The 27,017-nt window shown below is 42.8% G+C and overlaps 2 protein-coding genes across 2 annotated transcripts in view; both read right to left on the bottom strand.

The window, feature by feature from the left end:
* Nucleotides 1-27,017, bottom strand: part of ARID3A (AT-rich interaction domain 3A) — a 354,333-nt gene that overhangs the window by 58,285 nt on the left and 269,031 nt on the right. The window lies entirely within an intron of this gene.
* On the bottom strand, nucleotides 398-26,967 carry YJEFN3 (YjeF N-terminal domain containing 3). Its single transcript, XM_063290723.1, has 6 exons — nucleotides 26,835-26,967; nucleotides 19,670-19,778; nucleotides 15,257-15,367; nucleotides 11,056-11,169; nucleotides 4,457-4,604; nucleotides 398-896 (listed from the first exon to the last, which is right to left on the bottom strand). The coding sequence occupies exons 1-6, from the start codon at nucleotides 26,897-26,899 to the stop codon at nucleotides 697-699; spliced, it is 747 nt and encodes a 248-aa protein (XP_063146793.1). The 5' UTR covers nucleotides 26,900-26,967; the 3' UTR covers nucleotides 398-696.

Raw genomic sequence — 27,017 nt, 5'->3', positions numbered from 1 at the left:
TCAGGTGTGTTTACCTGGGGGGGGATTTAAAATCTGCAAGAGGGTGGGCATTTTGATCCCTCCCCTTGCAGCCACCCCTACCTCAACTCCAGTTGCCTAGCTGCCCCCTCCCCGCACCAGATGGAATGTAGAGCATTTTGGTGAAACCATCTTGAGAGAACAAACCCCTAAAAGTGATGTAAGTAGTATATGAAATAAAGAATAACAACATAAAATATGTTTAGATCAGCTTCTGGCCCTAAATCACTAAAGATTGCTTTGAGGAAGCAGAGGGGAAGAAAGAAGGAAAATAAAAATTTGAGTGGAGGAAAAGGCCCATAAAAAACTCCCCTTTCTGAAAGGCACACACATATAACATAGACATAAATCACCCTTCAGCGGATTATAAAATATTGGCTTGAATTTTAATGGGTCTCATAACAGATATTTGAGGATGAATTTATGTGTGTGTCTTTTAATTCACATTTATCGGAGGGGTTCTGTTAGGTGGCTCAATAGTTTGAGCGTTCCGTTTCTTCCAAATGGTTTTGCCAGATTTTCACAATGGATTAAACGATACTATTATACATTCCAAAGCCTAGATATGGAACTGATTAATACTGGGGATCTCATTTGACATTCAAGAGGAACAAACCAGGGAGTTCTTAGCATGGCCAAGAAATCCAGAAGTCACAAACTGCTGGATGATTCCAGGCTCTACAGAGAAACCACACACTCTGTGCCAGGGTATTCTGGCAAATTCAGTTCAAATTTCTTCTGCACATCGTAGGGGAGGAAGCGCCCAGCCACCAGGTGGTGCTTGCCCATAAATCTCGTGGCACATTGCTTTGGTGCCGCCAAGGAGACAAGGACATCGGGGCTGATTCCATCACTGCTGCCCGTCTCCACATCCCAACCTGCAAAGAAAGAGCAAAAATAAGGCAAAACCCTGACACTTACAGGAGCACTGCCTGATCTGAGCTGTAGCAATCCAGATCTCCCCAGCAAGGAGTGTGCTCAGGGCCACAACTGGGGGTGGGGGTGGGCAACTGGGGCATGTGCCCCGGGTGCTGCGCTGGGGAGGCGCCAAAATGAGCGCTGGGGGGTGCCAAAATGGGTGCAGAATCCATGTTTGCCCTGGGTGACACAGACCCTAGTTGCAGGCCTGAGTGTGTGCTCTCTTTCTCTTCCACTAATTAGTGATCAGAGGTTTTTACAGCCCAGATCTGGAAGCTTTAATTAAAGAAAACTTTAGATGCTAATGCTTTGTGGTACTATTGGCCTTTTGCACATCCCAACTTCTTCCCTAACTCACATGAGAGCAGCCTTCCAGGACTTGAAGGGCTGTCCTAGGAAGAGTGTAGGGACTTATTCACCATAATTCCTGAAGATAGGGCAAGAACTAGGGGGTGGGAGCTTTACAGAAGGAGATCCAGACTCAAACTAAAAGGAGGAATCTCCTGACCATGAGAGATATTAGGCAGTGGAACCACTTGCTTCCTGAAGTTGTGGGGGCTCCATCACTGGAGGTTTTCAAGAAAAGCTTGGCCAGCTTTTTGCCTGGATGGTCTGAGGATTCCTGTCCTGGGCAAGAGGTTGGACTAGAAGACCTCCAAGGTCCCTTTCAACCACATGATTCTATGACGTAGAACTAATGGGATGAAATTGAAATTTCAAAGCTGTAGATACAAATAAGATATTAGGAAGAACTCTTCAATAAGTACAAACAGTGAAATGTTACTGCATGGAGTGGTTTCTTCCCCTTCACTGGTGATTTTCAAACACAGGCTGGATAGTCATCTAGCGGGGATGGTGTAGTGAATGCTGCTGTGTGCAGGGGTTGGGTCTTGATGGCCTTTAGATCTCTTCCAGCTCTATGGTTCTATGGCCACCACGTTTTCCCCCCAGTTGTCCTCACTGGCCTGGCTTATCAACACCGGCTGATGGATTTTCGTTGGTAAGGGATGATTGGGAATTGCAGAGAGAGGGGAGGGAAGTCATTAAACTGCATTTTCTTCTATTTTCTCCACTCTATATGCTGGGAAGGGAATGGTGGGCAAATGCAGGTGGAGCTGGGTGAGATGATTATTGGCACATCCTGCGTTTGACATGGCATTATTCTGTATGTGTCAGATTTCCTTATGTGTTTTAATACTTGCATTTTGTTGGATGGATTTGGTCTAGCAAAAATGGCTGATTAATATTAATTAATGGCTGATTAATAACCCCTAAAATATACCAATATATCAGGACAATCCCCCAAAGTCTTAATTAACTAATAATTCTTTGTCTCCATTTGTAACAACCACTGATAGATGTGTGAAAATTCAGAAGAGCCTCCCTGAAATTTCTCTAGGTCAGGCCCAGCTTCCTAGCTTCTCTTCTGGAAAACCAGTTGCCTCTGGCAAGCACACAAGGAACAATTATTTCATCTAAGGGAGACACTTCTTAGGTGTGGAGGTGCTATCATGGTTAAAACCCTTTGATGGACATCCCAACTTGTTAAAAGACAGACCAATCCCGTGAGCCAATAGATATCATATTTCTTGTGGCATTGGGCACTTTAAATTAAATTAAGCTCTGATCATACCACTATCAGCGGGAAGCAATTTGAATATTTAGGGGAAGGTTTTTTCTCCCATTCATGTCTCATCTGCCTGTTTGTTCTTCCACAAAGAAATCCCTTCCCTTGATGGTGAAAGCAGGTCTCAGGCTGCCACCATCTCTAGAGAGAGCAAAACATGTTTGAAGATGACATCATGTCTCACTTTAGGAAAACTGATTCCTTCTTACAGTGAGCTCTGCCTTTCAAAAGAACTGCATCTTCAGACAGCCACCCCTGGTGCCAAGGAGCCAAGCTGGAACTTGGCAAGGGGACGGAAGTACGAAGAAGTGGAGAAGGGATTAAAATTAAGCTCAGGGAGAACTAGTGAATGCCATGCCCTTAGAGAATGGAGAAGGGGTGAACATTAATAGAAGCTTCATGTTTGTGAAATTTATCACTTCAAGCAGCCTTACCCCTATCTGGTATACTCCAGAGGTGTTCAGACTGCCTCCCGGAATCTTTAGCCAGCAGTGGGCATTTTGCCCTAATTTAGTTTTATTCTGTTCTTCTATCACTACATAACAAATATTCCACCCACAAAGCTTCAAGGGAATGCATGGAATCATAGAACGTAAGGGACATCCTAATCCATCTAAACCAGTGTTTCTCAATCTCAGCAACTTTAAGATATCCGGACTTCAGCTCTCAGAATTCCCCAGCCAGCATGCTGTGGGAGAATTCTGGGAGTTGAAGTCCACACATCTTAAAGTTGCTGAGATTGAGAAACACTGATCTAAACCAATCTGCCCAGTACAGGAATCCACATTGCAGGCTTCTAGGTTGAGAGTTAAGTTTAAGGGACTGGGACACTTGTATTTTATAGGAGTAACTACTATACCATATTTGATTTTTTTTTAAAAAAACACATATTTGTGGCATTGAAGGTAGATCTAGAGTAGATGGATTCTTAACTTGATTCAGCAGGGATCCTCTTAAATTCTTCCACATCTATCAATTAACATTACTGAATACAGCAAAATTGAAAATCCATTTATAGGAGCAGTCTACCATCAGTTATCAAACACTGGGGACAAATGGTCTTTGTCATTCATACCTTAGTCACCTCCCATTTGGATTATTACAGTGGGACTACCCTGGAAGACCATCAGCTGGTCCAGAAGCAGTGGCTCAAACTTTTATGGATGCCTGGTAATTTCTCAGTGCAATTCAAGGTGCCAATTGGCACCTTTAAAGCCTTTTGTTGTTCAGAACCTGGATACTTGAGGACCACCTTCCACCAGTGGTTTGTGCCCAATTTGGAAGAGGGGGCTTCCTCCAGCTCCTGATAACACTGGCTTTGACCTTGTTATCTTTCCATAAAATAACTAAGACATGGTTGTTTTTGCAGAACTTCAGGTTCTGAAGATTTATTTTTGTTCCTGCAGGGAGTTGAATGGGTATAAGAGTTCCTTAGTGTTGAGTGTTATTATATTGTGCTTATTAGTTTTTAACATTATTGCTGATTGGAAATCTGCACGCTGCTTAGCGTCAGACATGATTGAAACAGCATATGAGGCTAGTAGAATGAATGAATGAATGAATGAATGAATGAATCTGGCAGCTACCATTCCATCAAACTGCAGCAGAGGAGGGGATGGGAAGTCTTTCACCAAAAGGCCAGCTGGATTGGGCTCCAAGTATCTGAAGCGGGTCAAGTGATTGTTGTACCTGAGTTGGAAAATCCGTCCCCTTTCCCAGAAATAAAAATTCAAAAAGCCTATACTATGTAATAACACATTTCTGCCCTTTCACAACATCAAAATTAGATGCCCAGGGCAGTGGCTGCCTCACTCTACCTAACGGGAGGGCCAGCCAGCACAAATCAGCTGAGTTCAGAGGAGCAAGGGGAGATCAGAGCTCCCATAAACACACCAGATGGGATATCCAGGCTGATAAGAGGAATCCGAATTTGCTTGAGGGTGGCCAAGATTGTGCAGTAGGGCTCTGACAGTTCACCCAGACTTTCTACACCAAGCATGGCGTCAACCACCAGGTTGTATGCATCACTGATCAGCTGAATCTGCCAGAGAGGAAAGGGGAAAGTTCTATTCAGCTCCACATTAGTCTTCCAAACTCTTCCTCATCGTTTCCAAAATATATTTTATTTTAAATTATGAATGAAACAAAATAAAACAGACTTACTATTCATTGTGCACTTTTTTTAAAAAAATGCCTCCAGCTTTATATTTAGCACTTTGCACAGGAAACTTAACGTCTGTTTCTGTTCCTTTCCTATCTTTACATTGTTTTGCATTTGCTACATTACAAATAAATACTGATATTACTATTAGTATTCAGCAAATAAGATGCTGTCTGTTTACACATGCTGCTGCTTTTTTTTAAAACCCAGGTTTAAGGCACTTAAATAGATCAGGATAAACCCAGCTGGATCTGTGGTCACATTTATTGATTTTATCGATTTATAACCTTTATATGGCTGCTCAAATCAGTGTGACTCTGAGTGGCATACAAGAAAAAGGACATAACAAATGCAATGTAAGGAAAACCATATAGTGCATTAAAACTAACTAAAATAGTAAAGAGCACTGGGAGACCGTGAGTTCTAGTCCCGCCTTAGGCACGAAGCCAGCTGGGTGACCCTGGGCCAGTCACTCCCTCTCAGCCCAGGGAAGAAGGCAATGGCAAACCACTTCTGAAAAACCTTGCCAAGAAAACTGTAGCGACTTGTCCAGGCAGTCACCAGGAATCAACACTGACTTGAAGGCACCAAATAATAAAATAGTAAAACAGTAGAACGGTGATAAAACTAAAATATACTGAAACTCATCTGACTGGGATTCCACTTGACCTAATCCAAGCACCCAGAGAAAGAGCCAGGTCAACTGCCTTTCCAAAGGCCTGCAGGGTCAGGCCAACAATATATCAGGGGTAGATTGTTCCAAAAAACAAGGGCCGCCACCAAGAAGGTCCCATAAGGTGACAGTGTCCCAGTGAGGGACCTCACTAATATCCAGATCTCTCCCCCTACCTTTTTTTTTTTGAGGTATAATGTACATAAAGACAAAAGTTATCTTATTCAAGTTGAATGTGACTCCTGGTGAGACCTGGACTACCTCAAAGTTCTGACTCTATCTATCTATCTGTCTGTCTGTCTGTCTGTCTGTCTGTCTACCTATCTACCTATCTACCTACCTATCTACCTACCTACCTACCTACCTATCTACCTATCATCTTTCTCTCTGTCTAGCTGTCTGTATGAATGTTTGTGTACCATGGGATTAGGCAACATGTATCTTTGCTGTACAAAATTAATCTCTCCAACCCGATGTCTTTCAGTTACGTTGGACTTACTCTTCCATAATCAACAGACATCCTGGCCAACACATCTGGAGAACACCAGTTTGGGAAAGGACAGAATAGATTCAGTGGTCTCCAAACTGGCTCATCATGCATGGTTTCCCACATCCTTTCCCTTGCTCTGTCAGTCTAGGTTTCCAATTGCCAAATAAACCAGGACCAGAAATAATGTGCACAAGTTGCAACTACTAGATTTTGCTTAAATGTAAGGAAAATCTTCCTGACAGTAAGTTGTATACCACAGTGGAATAATATATCTTGGGTTCTTCCTCTCTGGAGGTTTTAAGAGGCTGGATAGCCTCCTCTAGAGGATGGCTCAGTTGGATTTCCTGCTCAATGCAGAGGTTTGGACCAGATGATTCTCATCACTCCTTCCAACTCCACAATTCTATGATTCTGTCATTAGATCATTAATAAAATAAGGGGAAATGTCTAATTCATACAAGAGACAAACCTCAGAAATCTACACTTACTTTAAATCAATTTCATTTGCCCAGGGATGTCATCACAGAGCAAAACCTGAATCTCTCTCTTGGGCCATGGTATTACTATATGCACTACACCAGGATTTCTCAACCAGGGTTCCACAGCACCCTAGGGTTCTGCAAGAGGTCACTAGGGCTTCCCTGGGAGATCATGATTTATTTAAAAATTATTTCAAATTTGGGCAACTTCACATTAAAGAAGTAAATTTCATTCTTTATTTTTAGTTTAGGAACACTGTTAGTGCATATATACAGACATACACAAGAAATGAATACCATAATTTTGTAACTTCTGGCCTATACTTGAGCCTGAATGTGCAGGGGTTCCCTGAGGCCTGGCAAATATTTCAAGGGTTCCTCCAGGGTCAAAAGGTTGAGAAAGGCTGCACTACAGCATTGTAACATCTCCCGTGGAAGGGTGTGGGGTTTGAGTCTGATCTTGACTTTGAAAACGAAACTTATCCTGAGCCAGAAGGGGAAAACAAAACTTATCAGGAAAGAACTGGGGAAAGAGAAACTATCAGTGACTCAGCAGAGCAGGAGAATTCAGAGATGCTGATGGGGCAGAATCCGGAGGGAGGTTTGAAACCTCCAATCAGTGCTCGAGAGAGAAGAGCAGAGAAGCACGCAAAGCAAAAAGCAGCCCAATTGGCTACAGAGGAAAAACGGCGCACAGAGGATTGCATAAAAAGGCACCCACACCAAGAGACAACCGATCCTCTGAGCTCACAGCCTCTGCAGAAGAGTCCTTACTGAAATCTGGAGCTTCCCTACAGCCGACACGGAATCAGGGCCAGCTCCTTCTGCCGTTGCGGACCTGCCTCCTTCGCACACCACTCCAGCCGAGCCCAGCCTTGCTTCCAGTTCCAAGCCTTGCCTTGCCGCTCCAGCCGGGTCTTGCCTAGCCTCCACCATCAAGCCTAGCCTAGCCTCCATGCCGCGCCCGATACTCGAACCTCAAGCCTCCTTATTGCCACGCTCTCCAGTACACCGGGTCTTGCTGCTTCATTGAGAGAGTTAGCTGAGTTCTGCCTTGCTGTTTTGCCACAATCTCCTTCTGATCTTGCAGCCTTGCCTTGTTTTCCTCCACTGCATGGGTGGACTTGATTGAATTGCACTGTCTAATCTATTCTAAGGACTCTCTTCTGTTGTAAATAGTTATTTGTAAATAATGAACTTATTTGTAATTCTGCCTGGCCATCTCATAGTCTGGACAGGACAAAGGGAGATCGTGTTGGGTCATACCCCATGAATCTTGGATTTCTTTGCACTGCTGAGAAGATCTGAAAACAAATTGTAACTTGACCAAATGGATTCACAGAGTGCAGGAGATAGCATCTCCGAATGTTTGAAGGGAGTGTCTGCAATTCCAGATTACCTAGGATCATTCTGTGACTATAGACCAGTGTTTTTTGACCTTGGCAACTTCAAGCTGTGTGGACTTCAACTCCCAGAATTCCCCAGCCAGCCCTGCTGGCTGGGGAATTCTGGGAGTTGAAGTCCACACAGCTTGAAGTTGTCACGGTTGAGAAACATTGCTATAGACCCTTCACTATTTCTTAGCCCAAACTGCCTCACATGGTAGCTACGGGGAAAAATTTGGACACTGTACACTGCCTTGGAGGAAAATTGGACATAAACCTAATGAAGGAATGAACAGAGAAATGGAACCAAGCTAGCTCATTGATCAGTAAGACCAGTGTGATAAATTAGATGGCATGGACATTCAGCAGCAGCATTGTTCCTGCACCTCTCTTTGGATAAGAGGAAAAATTGAGCTAATGTTCTACATAGCCCCATATTATTTTTACCATTACTGGTTTCAGCGGTAAACATTTACTTGATTTAAGATCTAATTTGTATCCTTAAGAAACTTTTTTTTACTTGACTTCTGTGTGGCTTCTTCTGTACTCTGTACCACAAGATTGCAGAAAGGAACTTCGGTTTCATGAGGTGAAGTAAAACAGCAAAGCCAAAACCTTAAAAAAATAATTTCTTCCTCCTTGCCTCCCTTTTCATGGAAGCATTCAATACTGGAATTAGGAAAACTTCAGAATCCAGCAATCATTTGGGAGATAATGCTTTTGGAAAGCCTCAGTCTTCCTCAAACTGAATCCATGTCCAAAACCATTTCTCCTGAAGTTTCTTGCCAAGAAGGCAGGGGCCAGCAACATTAGAAAGTGGGTTTGAAGAGGCTTGTTGGATTCTGGTTTGTTTTTAAAGGGCAAATGTGTAGAGGTGTTGATCTGAAGCCAGATACAATTGCTCAAGGGGATGCCAAATTTGCATGGAGATACAAAGAAATTGTAAGGATTTCCTTAACCCTTTTTGGTGGTTTTGGATATGTAATAAATGTCCAGGCCCTAAATGGAAATGGTTTTACCAATTCTTGGAAACAAAATAAACATCTGGAAAAATCATAGCTTGCAAAATAATATATAAGAGAATGTATACAATGTTCATAATATAGATAGATACCCATGTGTATTTTTTAAAAGGCATAAAATACAAGTGTTTTGAACACACAAACCCAGCATTAAGTGATAAATCATATAACTCACAAATGTATCTATCCAGGGGCATATGCACACATATCACACACAACACACATATTAAATATAGATGTGTTTCGATTTTACACTTTTCAGTAGCATAAATATTGAACGTGTTGGCTTAACCATGGCGCAGAATAAAGGAATCAGTCAGGCTAACATAATGACCCTGAATTAACGGCGGAAAGGGAAAAGATAAGAAAGCAACTGCTACGCATCTTCAGGTCTGGATATTCCTCACAAAAGGCATGCATATCTTCAAAGAATGCAGAGCAATTAACAAGCTATCTACAGAGCAGTAGAATATAAAGCTTATTCAGAGCAAAATAGCTCATGAAAATTCTATACTGTTGCTAAAATCCCATACAATTTGTATAATATTCAGGTGTTTCCCCCACATTCTCCCCTCTTTTTATTAGTCCCATAAAATTCAAGTTCATAAGGAGGAGAGGCACGATAACACTAAGAAAGCTTTCTGTAATGGTCCTTTCCCCAGCAGATCTGGACCAGCCATGACCACCAGGTGAGACCAACTCTGGTACAAGGAACATCACGTAAAACAGACATAGAGAATTAAAATCAAAGTCAGAGGTGTAAGTATCAAGAAAAGAAATTTATTTCAACCTTAAGAAGACCCAGGAAGAATCAGGTATAAATGATTAGATCCCATCTACAGAATCACTACAGGTAGTCCTCATTTAGCAACCATAATTGGGACCAGCAACTTGGTCATTAAGCAAAGCAGTCACTAAGTGAAACCACAACTCTGCTTACGATCTTACTTCATCTTTCCTTTGCTTTACAGACCTGTGAAGATCGTAAATGCGAAGATTGGTTGCAAAGTTACTTTTTCATCATGTTGTAACTGCAAACAATTGCTAAATGAAGCAGTCACTAAATGAGGACTACCTGGATTGCTAATGTTTTATGCTATTGTGCATAAAAGAGTAGTTGTGTTGGATGATCTTATTAATATCAGTTTTAACCTTACTATGCTCATGTATCTGTATCCAACAGGAGGAATTTACTAAATTGCACATTCCAGAAGATAATCCAAACCCAGGCAATTTTCTAGACTAGCATGGTTAGTGCCTTCAAGCTAGTATTGCAAGCCATCTTTGGCATTAGCAGAAGCATTAAAGGCTTTTTCTAATTCAGCAGAAACATTTGCAATTGCCTTCCCTAGGAGATAATTCCATTATAATACAAGCATGTACAACATCAGTCCCAGACCATGTATGCCACCCCTCATCTTCTGATGGGGCACCAAGTTAACCAAGATAAGTTCTGCCAACTTATCATTGTTAATAGGGCAAGATGAGAGACTTATTAAATGCAGAGAGAGTAATGATGAGCATGGGCTTAATCTGATGAATTACTGAGATCCCAGGATAATCATAACAGCTAGATTATCTGTGCTTACCCTTTAATACATCTAAAATTAATTCTGGAAAATGAAAGCTTTCGGTTCCGTTGAAATCCCTTTCCAAGCATCTCTTCCATATTGCCCCTTCAGGATGTGCTCTGCACTGTAGATTCAGTGATGCAGAAGCGTGCATTGAAATAGCAACAATGGGATCATGCATTTGACTGCACTGAGGTGGGGTGTATACTTCAGGGAAATCAAACATGTGCAGTAAAACAATGCTAAAACATATGGAAAAGACTCTTGAGTCAACCTCAAATTCAGATCACACAAAAACTGAAGATTGAGGTGGAAATGATGGCTAAGGATATATAATTAAGCCAACGTGCGCCTAACATAGACAGAAGGAGAGACACATATATCCCCAATCTGGTGCTCTCCAGATATGTCAAACTACAGCTTGCATAACTTTCACCTGGAAGATTATGGGAACTGTAGCCAAACACATCCAAAGGACAAAAGATGGTGAGAGATCCATCCTAGCCTCTTTCTAATCAGAAAGGCAGCCAAGTACAGATCTTCTGAAAAACAGATCTGGATCATTTTATTTAGAGATGCTAAAATGTAAGCCTGTGCACATAGTACTGAAGGTGGGGTCAAAACATTAATACTGATGTGAAAGCTGGAGATAAAAGGATTTTCACTGTAATCGGCTTCCCTTCCCAAATGCGATTAAGTGTCTTGCCTTACCTCCGTTGGCAGATAGGAAAGGAAAGGAATGTCGATCTTTTCGCACTGTGTGGTAAAATCTCTGTAGAGGGGATTAGAAGACGTTTTGGGATAGAAAATAGTTGGCTCATATTCCTGGAATGGAAAACAAAAGGTGTATGCAGATAAGCATAGAGGGTAATCACTTCCCTGATTAAAAAGCAAACATGAATATGTTTAATTCCAGAAATCATTCCAGTTAAATCAAAATTCAAGAGTGTGTCCTGCAGGAATGTAGTTTAGGAAATAACCTCAGAAGAGTTACAAACTGCTATTGGGAAATTCCTAACCGGGTTCTCTTTACGAACTGTTAGGTGAATTAACTGGAAAGCGATTCAAGCAGCTTTGCAAGGAAGCTTGGGAATCACGCCCAATCCAGAAGTTGAAACTTCAAAGAAATTTAGGATATTTTCAAGGCTTAGGATGATAATTCTGTTTTTAGCAGTCCTCTGAAAGGGTACCAGAATTATAAAACACAGTGAGTCAGGATCCTGTCCCTGAGAAAAAGATAAAGAAGATTTCACTTAAGTAATCAGAAAATAGAAATCCAGTATTTGAATAGATGATAGCCTGGCAAAGTTTGTAGAAGCTTATTTGTCCAGGTCTACTCAAAGATGAAATGGTGAAAAACTGGATTGACAGATTTCAATCACCAAAGACATTTAGCACTCCAGTAAATAAACTCATTCTCTCTAGTTTGTCTCAAATAGGTATGATAACTGCTTACCAATCAATGAAGCCTTGTTTTGGTAGATGGGTTTATCAGTACTGTGATGATAGAAATTATATTAAGAATGCTAGTCCTGCTAGGTGGCAGCATCTAACTGTCCTGGGCTGATCTCAAAAACCTAAGCAGGGAAAGGTCCCCAAAAGTGAGAGGAGACCAGGACAAAAACAAAACTTGATTTAACTCAAATTATTTTATATTGGTTTCCCTGTGCATTTTTTTTCCTTTTTGCCACATTAAAAATCAGTAATTGTGGCATGGGAGAGATTCAGAAGATGATTTACAGGATTTTTATGGGTCACAAATGACCCTGAACATCTCATGCTGGTTTTAATCCAATGATCAGAAACCATGTGTTAGATTCTGTAATATATTTGGGTCCTTAATGAAGAGAAGAAGACATCTTTGTCTCAGAAAATAAGATAATGACATATAAGTTTAGGATATTGGGTAATGTTCTTCAGAAATTCTATAACACGAATTCTGTAAATCTGTCACTTTAAGATATATTTTTAAATATTGTACATGATGGCAGAAACATTTGTTTGATCCCTGTTCTTAAGCAAACAAATCTAAATTTGCACTTCTGGAGTTACCAAATGGATTGGAACATCATGATCTATTCAATTGCCAAACCACTGAATTTTGTGATACAATTCTTGGCTTAATAAAAGCTGTACAATGTCTGTTTTTTAAGGGAAAATGTGTACAATTAAAATGAATGCATCGTGTTTGGCCCTGAATATATGGACACTGAGATAGCGACAAAATAGCTAATGGGTGAGAATTTTTTTCCACTGAGCAGGTTACAAACTTTATTGTAGCAGTCAGAAAGCCTTGAGGCAAGCTTTCTCACTGGGATTGTTGGTTTTAATGCAGATAAATGGAGACAGAGATTTTGGAGGAGGTCTTTTCTCATTTGTATGTGGAAAGGCCTTTGGGAAAATACAAATACATCTCTTTTTGCCATCTGGAATGCACACCTTCATGTATTTTACTCTGAATCACAGAAAATGAGAAACGGAGGTCTGAGCCCATGCAAAATTGTAACTGACAAGAAACAAAGTGTTTTGTTCTGAAATAAAAGATACTTACCCTGTTTTCTCTACATTCTCCTGGCCAGGAGCTCTTTGTTCAGCAGTTTAGAGAAAAAGAAGTTTCAAGGACGTTTGTCCATTAGAGACTATTTTATTTTATTTTATTTTACTTTATTATTTTTTACAGAGCCAGTTTGGTATAGTGGTTAAGGCATCAGGCTAGAAACTGGGAGACCGTGAGTTCTAGTTCGCCTTAGGCACAAAGCCGGCTGGGTGACCTTGGGCAGCCACTTTCTCTCAGCCCTAGGACAGAGGCAATGGCAAACCACTTCTGAAAAACCTTGCCAAGAAAACTGCAGGCAGCCTCTGAGAATCGGACATGATTGAATGGATTAAAAAAAAAAGTTATTTTATTTTCAGGATTTATAAGGTCACCCAACTCAAACAATGTGACTCTGAGTGCATTGAATGTTTGCCAAGCCAGGCTCATGTTGTATCTCTCATTTGTTTGTGCGCCTTGAACCCTAGGCATGCTTTGCCTCTAAAGCAGAATCATATTCTTTCTCACATCCTCTGCCATCCTCTTTGCCACTTGATAAGCTGTGAAAATTAGGAACTGATCCTATCACACTTTCAGTCTTGACAAGGACACAAAGAATTCTTTTGGGTGGAGAATTTCATTCAGGGTTCCTCGTAGTGATTAAGATGTTGAACTAGGAACAGGGAGAGCCAAGTTCTACTCCACCCACAGGCTAACCTTGGACCCATTGTTCTTTCTTAGTCCAAACTACTAATAGATTGGATTTTGTAACCAAAGAGGAAGAATCAGAGTGTCATGGTCCCTGTTCCAATGTTCCTGGAAAACATCGTAACGGGTTCCCATGCCTTGCTGGTGCTGACACAGGTTGCTGTACAGGACGGGGCTGCTCCCGTTCCTTGTACCAGGCTGCGATGCGACGAGTGAAGAATGCACGTTTGGGTTATCTTGCCTGGTCAAGGACATTTCCCGCAGACCGGCAAGAACCGTTAGGGGCACCTGCAGGGCATGGAATTGTACTGACTCTGGGAGGAGGGACTGGACACTGCCTGGGTCTTTACTGGGAGACATCCTGTGCTTTTACTATTCTCAGCTTTGCTTGTGATCCTGCATACTATTCATTATTAAATCAGATATCCATGAAAGCCTTGTGTGAGTCTGATAGTGATTTTGAATAGGCAATCATTACACAGAGGAGTGGGCACAGTATTCCCTGCCTTGAGCTCCCGAATGAAAGGGGGGATATAAATCTAATAAATGAATAAATACTTGGCTGCTGGACTAATAGTGAACAGAAGTCCTCATATGAACTTTGTAGTTCATGTTGGGGTGATTAAATAGTTAGTGTGCTGAATTCATACTCATTGAGGTTCTAGAACTTAAGCACATCTCCATTGGGTCTCAACCTGCAGGTGGGATTGGAAGACCTACTGCAGTGTTCCTCAACCTTAGCAGCTTTAAGCTGGGTGGATTTCAGCTATCCAGCTTCCATGGTCTCATTTATTTCCAGTACCAATATTTACTTTTCAGTGATTTATAATAATATAAACAGCAATTCACTTATTCAAATGCAAGAAGTCACTATTTATAAATATAGACATATCTTTGGACATCGTCTGTCTCCATCTTCCATAGCCGGTAGAGGCAGCTGGGATTTGAGGCATGCTGTGGACACTTTCACAAAACAGATACAACGGAGACAGCCGCCAACCACCCACTTACTAGAAACCAATTAGGTGAAATTGCTTTCAGACACTCCTCAGGAGTATGCACAGAAGGGGTCAAAAAAGTCAAGATGGCGACCATAAACGTGTGATTGAAACCGCCATCTTAAATTTTTTTACCCTCCCTTCCCATGGATGCCCTTGCTCCCTCTAGCATCCTTTTAGCCATCCCGGGTTGTTCTTTATCACCTTCCCAGCAATTTCTGATTTTTCCTAGACAGGTACTGGCACCAAACCCAGCACTGGACTGTAATCCACCTGTCGTTTATTTTCATTTTCTAAGAAAATGCCCTCTGGGGCATAGAGACATGCCTGCAAACAAACATGATTAAGGACCAGCACTTCTGCTTTTCTGCAAGCCAGCTTCCAACATATGCATTTATTCGTTTGTTTGTTTGTTTGGAAGAATCTGCGCTGAAAAAGTTCAAGTCAGTGGGGCAGAGACTTGGCCAAGGGAAACGTTTGCAGGAACTCAGATGGTCTACAAAAGGGATAGCCAATCTGTTAATTCCCTGAGTTTGTGCAGGGCAAGTCCCATACTCTTTTGTATCATTAACTCATTTCCTGCAGTCTTTGCATTTCCAGAAAACACTAAGTGCAGTTCCATGATCCAAAGGTGGTCCGCCCCCACTGCATTCAGAGTTAACTGGATACCTACAAATACACGCAAATGCCGGGCACACGCCAGGCCAATTGCCCCATTCTGCTCACAACCACAGATCACCAACAGTGTCGGCTGCTTCTTTGGAAGAGAACGCCGGGGGAAAACCTGGAACAAAAAACCCACCAAGTGAAGACATACCACAAAAAATAACTCATATTGCTCTGGTTCACAATGTGCCTAAAAGTAAAGCTTAGATCGGGAAGAGGGCCGAATCCCAGTGAAGGTCACAGCACACAAACTACATGATATACTTCCTCAGCTTAGGGGTTGAAACAAGTTCATGAAACTGATAAAGAGTCTCCCACTGTCATTGGGAGTCGGGTGGTATACAAATTGAATTGAGTAATTAAATAAATGATGATACCCAGTTACAGTATACATCTCCACCCCTGGCTGAGCAGATAATGCTATTGCAGTGCTGACTGAATACTGAGTCCCTCTTCTTGGGGGGGATGGGCGGTGGTAAAATTTGAAAAATAAAATAAAATAAATAAATAAATATCTGGAGGTTACCAAGGTCTGGATGGGGAGGAACCAACTTCAGCCCAACCCTAGCAAGATGGAATGGCTTTGGGGTTTTGCCCCACCCCCCAGGTCTGGTGATGTGTAATCTTTGACACTAGATGGGGTGGCACTCCCCGAGACTGAGCTGGTGCACAATTTGGGGATCCTCCTGGACCCACAACTCCTGCTTGAGGAGCGGGTGGCAGCCATGTCTAGGGTGGCCTTTGCGCCAGTTGCGCCCCTTCCTGGACCTGGTCTGGGAGGCCTCGCTCACGTCATTCACGCCTTGGTCACTTCCTGCTTGGACTATTGCAATGTGCTCTACATGGGACTTCTCTTGAAGACCATCCAAAAATTACAACTGGCCCAGAAATGAGTACCTGAAACAAATGGTGTCCAGGGGAGTATGTGTCAAAACCGGCAAGATGGAGGTCATAGTGCTGCAATGTGCTTTTATCTTTATTTTATCTGTTATGCTTTTAACCTGATTTACAGGTGTCGGGTATGTACACCACTCAAAGCCATTAGCAATTAGAATGGCCTTATAAGCCCAATGAATAAAAATAAAATGGAAATGATCATGGGAAAACATGCAGCTGAATTTAAAGGGCTGCGCCACCCTAGTATTGGATCACTATGATTATTTATTATCTCCCAGATCAGAAATTCCCAGATCAGACCATGTTGGCACAAGGAGCCTGACCTAGCCTGCCCCCACTAAATCATTTATTCCACTGGCCAGGATCCCAGATTTCAGTACCAAACGGCCTTTCCCTGCAGCCAAGCCAATGTGCTCTCTGCCCATCCTCGGATCAGCAGAAAACTAAACCATGACATTGTCTGATCCCTCCCTGTCTTGACTGCTTCTGCCTGGGCTGGAGATGAGATGAAGGCAATGTCACAGGGATAAAGAGGAAAAAACATGTTGCCATGGTGCCAGGCCATGCTTACGGTTTGAGATGCAAGTGAGGAGCGGCCCTAAGTGAAGTGTTTGTTATGTTGAAAGCTTCCATTTTGGACAGCGTCCCTGCCCCCTTTGTTGCAGCTGGCTAGCTGATGCTTCCTGATTCTTGTTATTCATGGATTTGTTTCTTGGGTAGTTTTGGAAAAATAAAGAATAATCCTGAATTGGAGTTTGGGGTACCACAGCTAGAGTGAAAGATGACTTGGCTGTCCCCTCCCTCTGGTCTCTGCCCTATTTCATTCCTCTTGTGCACCCCAAAATGGAGACAGGCAGCCAGAACTGGTGCAGAGTCCTTCTCCTTCCCATCTCAGTGTGAATGGAAAGAAACCTCAGTTTAACTCTGGCAATTTTTGTTGACATAGCAAGACCAGATTCAGGTAATTTGCAGCCTCCAAAATTTCCAGCATCCTGAAATTTCCTAGGATTGCACCATCATCTGGGCTTCCCAAAGAATCCAGTTCCTCACTGGGGGAAGATAGATTTGATAGGTCTTTGTTTTTTCCCCTCAGAACTCTTTTGGTGCTTTTGATTTTCAAAGAAATGCTGGAAAGAAATTATGTAAAGGATTCAGGACTTGTCTATCCATGAGCAGAATAACTCTCTGAAAGCAGGATAGAACTGGATCAGCAACATCTTCAAGGAGGTGGTCAAAAAAAGGCAAGATGGTGATCACACTGGTGCAAACAAAGCCTTGCCCCTTTTGTGCAGGTGTGTGATATCAGTGCATTTCGACCCACTAGAAAAATCTATTAGTAGCCCACCCCCAGCCCCCATTTCTGAGACAATACAGGGATGGAGACTAGCAAACTTTTCTTTTCTTTTTTAAATAGAAAGATGTTTTAGTGATGCTTTCTTCCCCTCCCTTACATTTGTTTCCCAACTGCTGACCAAATATCTGTATTTTAATTTACAGTGAGCATTGAGCGTTGAGGATTATAGCTAATATCTGCTTAAGTCATATCATCTATTATCTCTGATGGTCTCATTACCCTTTTCCTAGAACCCACGCTCCTGATATCTAAGTTTGCCTTGCTGTGTATTGCATCTATGGGAAGCATTCATGTTTAAATTGGGTTAGGCTTCTGTTATGGATATAAACTGTCAGTTTTGCCATTGCTACACACCCTCCAATGTTGGCCTCCCAATTTTGTATCCTCTGCAGAAGAAAACATGGCCGTTCTCTGGCAATGCCAAGGCTATATAGATTTCCCTGCCACCCCCCGCCAAATCCAATCAACCCCTACCTTGCTAGACTTCAAGAGATTATTAAAAAAAGAACTGTTTAAGTTTAAAAAACTATTTAAGAGGGGCTTTGAGTGAGAGATGTCACCTTCTATGTTTATTGCTTTTTGACTGACTATATTTTACCCCTCTTTCAATTATTACTGACAGTTATATAGAATTATCCACACCGTCAGGGCCGCAACTAGGGGGGGCAAGTGGGCCATGTGCCCCGGGGGGCTGCACTGGGGGGGGGGGCAAAATGAGCACTGGGGGGGCACCAAAATGGGCATTGAATCCATGTTTGCCCTGGGTGACACAGACCCTGGTTGCAGCCCAGCATACCGTTTTGTGTTTGAGATTATAACCTGCTGAGAGTCTCTCAATTGCAGCAGGTTAAACCAGAAAACAAACAAATAAATAAAGGGGCAGAGTTTTAATCACATTACTGTGACCACCATCTTGCCTTTTTTGACCACCACTCTTGTGTTTGCTGCTGAACTGGACCACATTTGGTGTAAATGTTGAGGAAAACCTGGCAAAAGGAAGAGTAAGTTTGAAAATGGGGCAGATCAGTCTAGGGCAGTCTTCTCAGACTTGGCAACTTAAGAAGTGTGGACTTCAACTCCCAGAATTCCCCAGCTTCTGGAATTCTGGGAGTTGAAGTCCACACGTCTTAAAGTTGACAAATTTGAGAAACACTGGTCTAGGGGCTACCAATGCATCTCTATGAGAGAGGTGGTTGGGTGGTGGCTTGGAATATTGGTGACCACTTCATTTCAAGCCCTCTCATTTCCAGTCATGTGACCAAAAATAGTGCACACAGCCTGTCCCATGCTTCCCAGTGTACACGCATCACACACACACGCAGATGCTACACCTACCCTGATTAGTTCCTCATAGACAGGCAACATATATGCATGCACCCTAATTAGTTCCTAGAAAAAAAAGGGTGGGCACACCCTTGCACAGCCTTTGTTATGCAGAAGAAAACTGAGATGCCTCTTTATGGCCACTGCTGATAAAGGGCTCAGAAGGAATTCCAGAAGCCATGCTTTGCACACCTTGTTTTACAATCTCAATTAGCCATTGAGAATCAATCCTTTTTAGTGTGTTCTTTGTTTGCTTTATGAAATTAAGGGAACATGCAATTGCATTGAAAAGTGATAGCAATTTGTGTTTCCTCCAATTCTGCAATTATTTTCAGAAGTTCTTGTCTACGAGGGGTCTGAGGGGGTAGAAACATAGTACAGAGCAAAATTCTGCAATGGAACGTAAGTTCAGAACGAGAAGGACATAAAAAAATAAAAATCGATCCCAACAGAACAATCCAAATATTCTGTTCTATCCACGTGTGGTCACTGCTTCTTAAACCTAAAGCTATGTCCCCAGTGACCCTTCCCTGGAACTACTCAGGGTCATCATGGAAAATGTTGCTGTTCTCTAGATCAGTGTTTCTCAACCTCAGCAACTTTAAAATGTGTGGACTTCACCTTCCAGTTGACTGGCTGGCTGGGGAATTGTGGGAGTTGAAGTCCATACATCTTAAAGTTGCTGAGGTTGAGAAACACTGGCCTAGATCCAGCTGTCCAGCTACCATCACAGCCAGGGAAGCCAACTAAGGCTGTTTGGAGCCTACCCCTGATCATTAGGTTCCTTCAATTATACTCAGTAATCTGGAAAGCTTTCATTGGCTATCCTGGATACTATGAACTCACCTTGGTCACTGCCATGGCAGACGCATGACCCCAGATCTCAATTAACTGCTGATGTCCAAATCTAAACTCTTCTAGGAGCTCCTTCTCAATAGCTGCTGCTTCCGCCCTGCTGCAGAAGGAAGGGCAGGGAAACCACAGTTACATTTCTCCAGAAAATTCCATTTGCACGTTCTTTCAAAAGCTGGGCTGTAATCAAAGTGCTTGAGGAATACTCTGATGAATTTCTTACCAAATTGCTCAAGAGAATATTCACATTCACAGGGAGTTTGACTCTGAATTCCAGACACTAGGGCAAACTATGGGTGGTCATTATCAGGATGCTGGAGTTGGTTGGTCTTTGCTTCTGATCCAGAAAAGCTATTATGCTACCATTGGAGACTTGTAGAGAGTAAGAAAGATTACCTTGATGGAAATATGCAAGAACCATTACCTAGTTAAAGGGGGCTGAAACATTTTTTAAGGCCTGAGAAATGAGATAATATTCAGAAAGGACTCAGGCAGATGCCTCCTTGATTCACTGGAGCAGTGTTTCTCAACCTTGGCAACTTTAAGATGCGTGAACTTCAACTCCCAGAATTCCCTGGCCAGCAGGCTGACCAGGGAATTCTGGGAGTTGAAGTCCACGCATCTTAAAGTTGCCAAGGTTGAGAAACCCTGCACTGGAGTATAAGAAGGGGGAGAAGGTGCTTTTTTTGTTTATTCGTTCAGTCACTTCCGAATCTTCGTGATTTCATGGACCAGCCCACACCAGAGCTTCCTGTTGTTCGTCGCCAACTCCAGCTCCCCCAAGGACGAGTCCGTCACTAGAATATCATCCATCCATCTTGCCCTTGGTCGGCCCCTCTTCCTTTTGCCCTCCACTCTCCCTAGCATCAGCATCTTCTCCAGGGTGTCCTGTCTTCTCATTATGTGGCCAAAGTACTTCAGTTTTGCCTTTAATATCATTCCCTCAAGTGAGCAGTCTGGTGCAAGATTCTGTTATTCTAGCCAATCTCAATGAAAGTAGTTCTAGTCTTTCTGTGGAGTGTACTGTACGTTAAAATAACGTATCTGGAAATGTTTTCGCCTTATTAAAACAGTTGGGCATTTACCAGTGTACAAAAATGCAGCAGTGGCTATGCTCCTGTATGCGTGCCCTCAATCTGTCATGTCTCTGTTCAACCTGTAGCAACTGACCTTCTAATTAAGCTTGCATTTAGACAATAAAAAGCATTTGGCTCTGTGTGTGTGTCTGTGTGTGTTCATTTTAATTGTACAAGCCAAAATCAGGTCATCTGGCACCCAGACAAAAAGTGGTGCAGACTGTTCCCCTCACCCCATTCTTCTTCCCTTGCAGCTATCTCTGGGTATTCCATTGCGGTGTGGGAGAAGCCACAGACAGGAATTTGTACATGGCAAAAATGGAGACAATACTCCGATTGTTCTCTTCCTGGCTTGTGGCCCCCAAAGCCCTGGCATGCGATGCAAGGACTAGGGTGAGGGGTGGAAAGAATGGCTCACATATGTCTGTTCATTCAACCCAAGGGATCAAAAAGGAGCAGGAAAGGTCATATTACTGACCATCGTTCTTAGGAAACACTTAGTACCTAAAAGGGAAAGCTGAGTGAGGTGGGTATGGAGGAAGCCTTGGGAATCTGCTCCTGGCATTCTAATCTTTGGGAACAGACAGCACTGCAGTTAAATAAGTTCATACTCTGGATGTAAGGATCTAATGGAAACCTGGGAGTGAACATTACTTCACTGATTTCAAAATATGATTTCCCCCAGGCTTGCTGCATTTGCCTTCCTTCCAGAACTCCTTGGGAGGAGCCTCTGGCCCTAATGCCACCCATGCTCATCGATCTTCCCTATGCGAGATGGAGGGAGAGCTGGGAAACCTTTTAAGGGGGATGCCACCAGCTGTCAAAGAGTTCCAAAGACTGGGAAATGCAGAAGTCAAAGACTATGAGGAGGTAGAGACAAGAGGAGCCCACCATGCCAGAGCTAGGAGCCTACTCGCCTTCAGACAAATGCTGGGATTAAATGGGAATGTAGACATTATGGTGGAAGAGCAAGAGGAATGAAGCTCGTGGAATGAGGCAGAGAACAGGGTAGGCACATGCATGTTGCTTAAAAATAAAAGGAGGATGCTGATTTGCATGAGGCTTGCATTTGATATAATTTATATAGAAAAACACCAATTTAGGAATAAGTACTTTATTTTTAAAAGAAATACTATGCCTCTTATTAGGCGGATGGAAGTAATTTCCCTGCCATTTCCTTATAGCATCTTCTAGCATCATCCAGCCATCACTAGGGTATAGAAAGCCCTGTGCTCTTGACTATGAATTGGCCCAACAATGATTGGATGACTCTAAAGACCCAATGAGCCTTTCTCAACTACCTATAGTACAACCACTACCTATAGTACTATCCACATCTTTTGTTCCCATTGCAGATCCCTCTCCTGCCTTGATTGCCTCTGGTCCTTGTCACTGCCGTCTCTCGATTTCCTTCCAAGATAATGGATGGCAAAGCCAGACAAATTCTGCGTGCCTGGAGTTTACCTTTGGATGATGTTGGAAGAAGGGGGAAATGACCAGTACAGCTGAAGGTGGGCTATGAATCTAAAAACAGGAACAACAACAACGTGGCAATACAGCAGAAAAAAGATGATGGTTAGGTTTAATTGGGGAAGAGCCCTTACTAGCTGGTCATTGAAATAATGTTTCCCATCATATCAGAGAGAAAGAGGGACAATATGGGTGGGTGAGAGGGTAAAATGTAGGAAGGAGTGTATGATGCTAATCTGTTTCCCTTCTCCATTATCACACATTCAGAGCAGATACACCCCACCCATTCAGCTATCCATTCACACCAGAGAAGCTAAATTTGCTAAGATACTTCGCCAGACCAGACAGAGGTAAATGTGCCTTTTGGTGAACAGGAGCCACATTTAATCTTTGGGGAGCAGGGCAAAGGACCACAAACTGGATGGGGCCATATTATACATGTGGGCCAAGCCAAGGGTTTTTTGGAGTAGTTTTTTAAAGTTTTGTTTTGGGGGGTTGAGAAGTTCCTCTCCTACTGGCCAACCTTATGGATCTCAGAAAGGCCACTTTAGTTCTAGTCTGGTAGAAAAATATAATCCTGAAAACTGTAAGAATAAATTCCCAGCCAGACATACAACGAGTTAATTAAGATGGAGTCTCCTTGAAATGCTTCCTTCTCACAGTCCTAACTTCTGGGTTTTATTGCCTCTTCTCCCCTAAACTTCTCTCCTTCCACACTTCCATCCCACAAGTTCCCACAAGTCCACACTATAGTTTTCATTATAGTTCCCCCTTCAGAATATCAAGAAATGGAGCTGTCAGTTTTCAGCCATCATGGTTTCAGGGGGATCTAATGGCCCCACAATGGGGGGGGGCGTTTGGGGGGCATGCAGCCCTAGAGTTGCCAGTTGTTCAACCCAACCTCACAGCTTTGCTAGATTTGCACAGCATGCTAAGCTGGGTTTTGAGCAAGGTCAGTTTTGCTTGTTTGTGAATCAATTGATAGGCTGTCGGAAGTGCGTTAGTATTAATTAAATAATTAAATGAAAACAGTACGTGCGTGTGTGCATGGACGTGTGAAAATGGAGCCACATGAGTGCACACGCCCTCTGCCATCTCCCCTTCTTTCCACCTACACAGCTGTTCAGTAAAGGCCAACTGAGGTGCAGAGAAAGGGGCTGAGCAACAGATGACAACTATCAATCTTCTTCTCAGCTGTTTTCTGATGGCCAGCTAAGCAGAGTGATTGATTGATTGATTGATTGATGATGGGCCATCAAGTCAGTGTCAAATCTTAGCAACCACACAGAGAGATTTTCTCCATAACGTTCTGTCCCTAATCTGGTCCTTCAGGTCTTCCAATGCTGCACCCCTCACCACTGTAACTGAGTCCATCCAATTGCTCCTGGTCATCACCATCTTATCTTTCCCTCCACCTTTCACAGTATTAGAACATTAGAGCAGAGTAAGAAATGTTTTTTCCCCTAAGCATCAGCACTGTTGCTATAGCAAGAACAGAAGATGGAACCTTATCTCTTCACTAAGATAATTCAAATTCTGCAGCGTTCAGGTGACCGGCAAGGAACCCCTAGTAGTTTTTTTAAAAACTGTAGTCATGGATGCTCCTTGTCCTCCACTATCTAACTGATTGCGGGGGGTGGAAGGGATGCTGTGGGGATGGTTGAAAACTGGGGAGTTTACTGTAGTTATTACTTCTGTGCCTGAGGTAAAACAAGTTATTTATTTATTGCATTTATAACCTGATCACTCCTGGTAAAACTGAGGTAAAACAGCCTGCAGCAGTTTGATGTTACATTTCCTGGAGATTATGTGTGTTAACTGGGGAACCTGCACACTGCCTGGATTATGCACAAAATGCACCAGAGATATGCATATTCGTCAAGGCTTGCTGAAGGTTATGGAAGTTGACTGGGAAGTGTGCATATTCATCTTTTTTTGTGCACCAATTATATCATTCCCCATGAGGACTGAAGGGAATGTACAGGATGTGTACATTCTGCTGGGCTATAGGCTTTCACCATTTAGTCAATATTACACCTAGTCTAACATTTCTAATTAAATAGCCTTGGGGGTTTAATTGCAATTTTGCAAGAAATAATAAGCTGAAATTTGAGAGATATGTTGCCCATAATCTTTTAATTACTCCTCAATATTTCCCCCCTTGTCTCTGTGCTGAACCTTTGCCAATCAGTCTTGTGAACTGCTTATGGAATATCTCCTCTCTATGCCTACAAGGGGTTTTCTGAGATTCCCACCTTCCCAAGTAAATTACCATCACACTTTTGTCTCTGTGATTGTCTTTTTAATTTGTACATCTGTTGGCAGATTTCTTACTCGAAAAGGATCAGTTCCTTTGTCACAATTCCTGGGAGTTCAATATCTAAAAAGGGGTGGGCACGTGCATATGAATCAATGCACATGGACTGTAAGGCACCAACTCATGCTCAGCCAGCCATGTTCACACACTGCAGCTGATTTTGAACCACTGATAACTTCATTGATCATTGAACCTGTGGGACAACTATATTAAACAGTAAAAGCCGGGCGGTTGCAGAGTAAACAGAAAACTAAGAGGCAGGATGGAGTTTTCAAAAATTAGAGACCTCGAAACACAGTCATATAAATATGAGCATTATAAAGAAGAATCACTGTTTTCAGCTGTGAAATGTTGGATGATGTGGCTATGTAAGCATTATTGTTCATTTTTACATCAGCTTCCCTTATCCGGTGGCCGTCTGCAAGTGCTGGACTTTAATTCCTATGATCCTCAGCCCATGCAAATGAGAAAGAAACATTTACACTCTCTCCTGTCACCCACTTTGCTAGAAAACACTTCCAGAGACTTTTTTCTTTCTGAAAGAGACTCCCCAAAACAAGCCTTCCCGCTTGATGGATCCTTTGGATCTGTTGCTATAGTAACAGCGAAACAGGAAGATTTTTTTAAAAAAAAGAGAACTAACCCACTTCAAACAATACAGCAATACACAAGCAGATCCTGGGCTGATGACTTCTGCTAGCTCTAAAGCCAGTGGTTCTTTGCTCCTCTTGGTATCCATCCCCCATGCTGCTTATCATAATGTGACATTTCCTTTTTATTTTTAAAAAAGGAATCTTCCAGCAGAATGCCTCTTCCCTGAGCACTAAAAGATATTTTGTGGGATTGTGAGCATGCACAGAGTGTTTTTTTCCCCCTTTTGGAGCAAAAGCAGGGGATCCTATCCTATAAATTCTCCTAAAAAGGTTTCTGTTTTCGGTTTTGTTGTTTGCATTTCATTCAAGAAGATTCAGTGGGAGGGAGTTTTTCAGAGCATGCTATGCCCTCCTGCAAAGGATTTGTCAAAAGACTGTAGAGATTCATAAATACATGAAAGCGCATTGCCCTATTCTGAATAAATGCATATGCTTTGGGGGGGGGGGGTCCATCCTTTCTCTCCTCCCCTGAAAGGTATTTTCTTTTGTTTTTTTGTTTTTTCCTAGTTGCAGTTTTTTTCTGGTTTGAAAACCTCTTATTCTGGGAAGTTCATGGAAGAATAAATTCTAACCAACAGTAAAATTCAAATGAGCTTAGATTCAGAAGGACATCAGCCTTCGCCAGCAATCAAACTGTTAAGCATTGGAAAGAAATTTCCCCCCTTTCATGCACACCTCACCACCCACATTTCACTCATGAAAGCAGCTCCCTTTATGGTCACTATGGTGATCAGTGGCAAGGGGTGCACCAAGCTATTCACACAACTCTCCTGTCAAATTGCAAAGAGGGTGGAACAATCTTTGTTGCCATCTTGCTCCGGGAAGCGGGGGGGGTGGGTAAAAAATGATCTCCTCTGCTGCTGCTGGGTTTTCAGAGGTTTGGGGAACGTGTTTGCGGAACTAAGCAGAGAGAGAAAACTTGCAAACGGCGACGGCCGTAGCCTTCTGCTCTGCACCTTGCGTCTCTCACAAATGTGCAGCAAAAATGTGTATCAGGTGGGCAAAAGAGACTTAATTGGTTATTTCTTTTCTAGTCTATATCCTTCCTTTTCACTCTGCACAACCTAGTTCGATTGTGATAGGCCCAAAACTCAACAACAAACTTAGGGACCAAGCAGGGATCTCCCCAGTTGTTAACTGCTGCACAATATGGCACTTGCAGCATGCAGCTGCCTGTGGCGAAAAAAGTTACCGGGGTGGGGTGGGGGGAGAAGAACTGACACATATTTGACTCATTTGCTCATCTGTATTCTAGGAACTAGCAACCATTTGGCTCTTTGATCATCTCAGCCGGTGCATTATCCTCTGCCCAGTGAAGGACTAGGCACCCCAAAATAACATTCTTCCCAGATGCAAATAGGGTGCAACATTCACAAACTGAATTTCCCTCTTTGGCCCGACCCTGTTTCCGCCAATGGCTCATCAATAACTGGGGCTGTGTCTGAGTGCCCTTTCTCCCATGCTGGCTTGTCTGGGACAATTAGCATCCAAACTAGTGTCACTCCTTGCAACTCGGGGAATAGGCATGATGGTGACTCACCTCCTCAATGTTATGCCTCTGCCTCCCATCCCAGTAGGCACAGGAGCCCTGCTTGGCGGGATAACATGGCAACGCTCACCCCTTTCACTGCACAGCCACTTACCTAAGATAATGAAGGGGCTGGATCGCCTTCTTGCTGTGAGACGAATTGCAAATGGGTTTCTCCATGGCAGGAAGGGAGGGAGCCCGTCTTTCCAAGTTCACACCTGGGGACCCTGTTCCCCCCACCCCCCAAAAAGGCCCTGGACGGCTTCCTCCCTTCTCTCCTCTACTGCTGACAGAAGAT

This window comes from Candoia aspera, chromosome 1, assembly GCF_035149785.1.
Source record: "Candoia aspera isolate rCanAsp1 chromosome 1, rCanAsp1.hap2, whole genome shotgun sequence".
Classification (NCBI taxonomy): domain Eukaryota; kingdom Metazoa; phylum Chordata; class Lepidosauria; order Squamata; family Boidae; genus Candoia; species Candoia aspera.
This window is presented reverse-complemented; position numbering and strand designations above follow the sequence as displayed.

What these genes read in the sequence shown, in the direction of transcription:
- YJEFN3 (XM_063290723.1), bottom strand. Translation starts at nt 26,899, where the DNA reads ATGGAGAAACCCATTTGCAATTCGTCTCACAGCAAGAAGGCGATCCAG. An exon ending in CAGCCCCTTCATTATCTTAG is followed by an intron (nt 19,779 to 26,834) that starts GTAAGTGGCTGT and finishes TTCCTTCTGCAG; the next exon opens with CAGGGCGGAAGCAGCAGCTA. An exon ending in CAGCCTGGATATCCCATCTG is followed by an intron (nt 897 to 4,456) that starts GTGTGTTTATGG and finishes CTTTCTTTGCAG; the next exon opens with GTTGGGATGTGGAGACGGGC.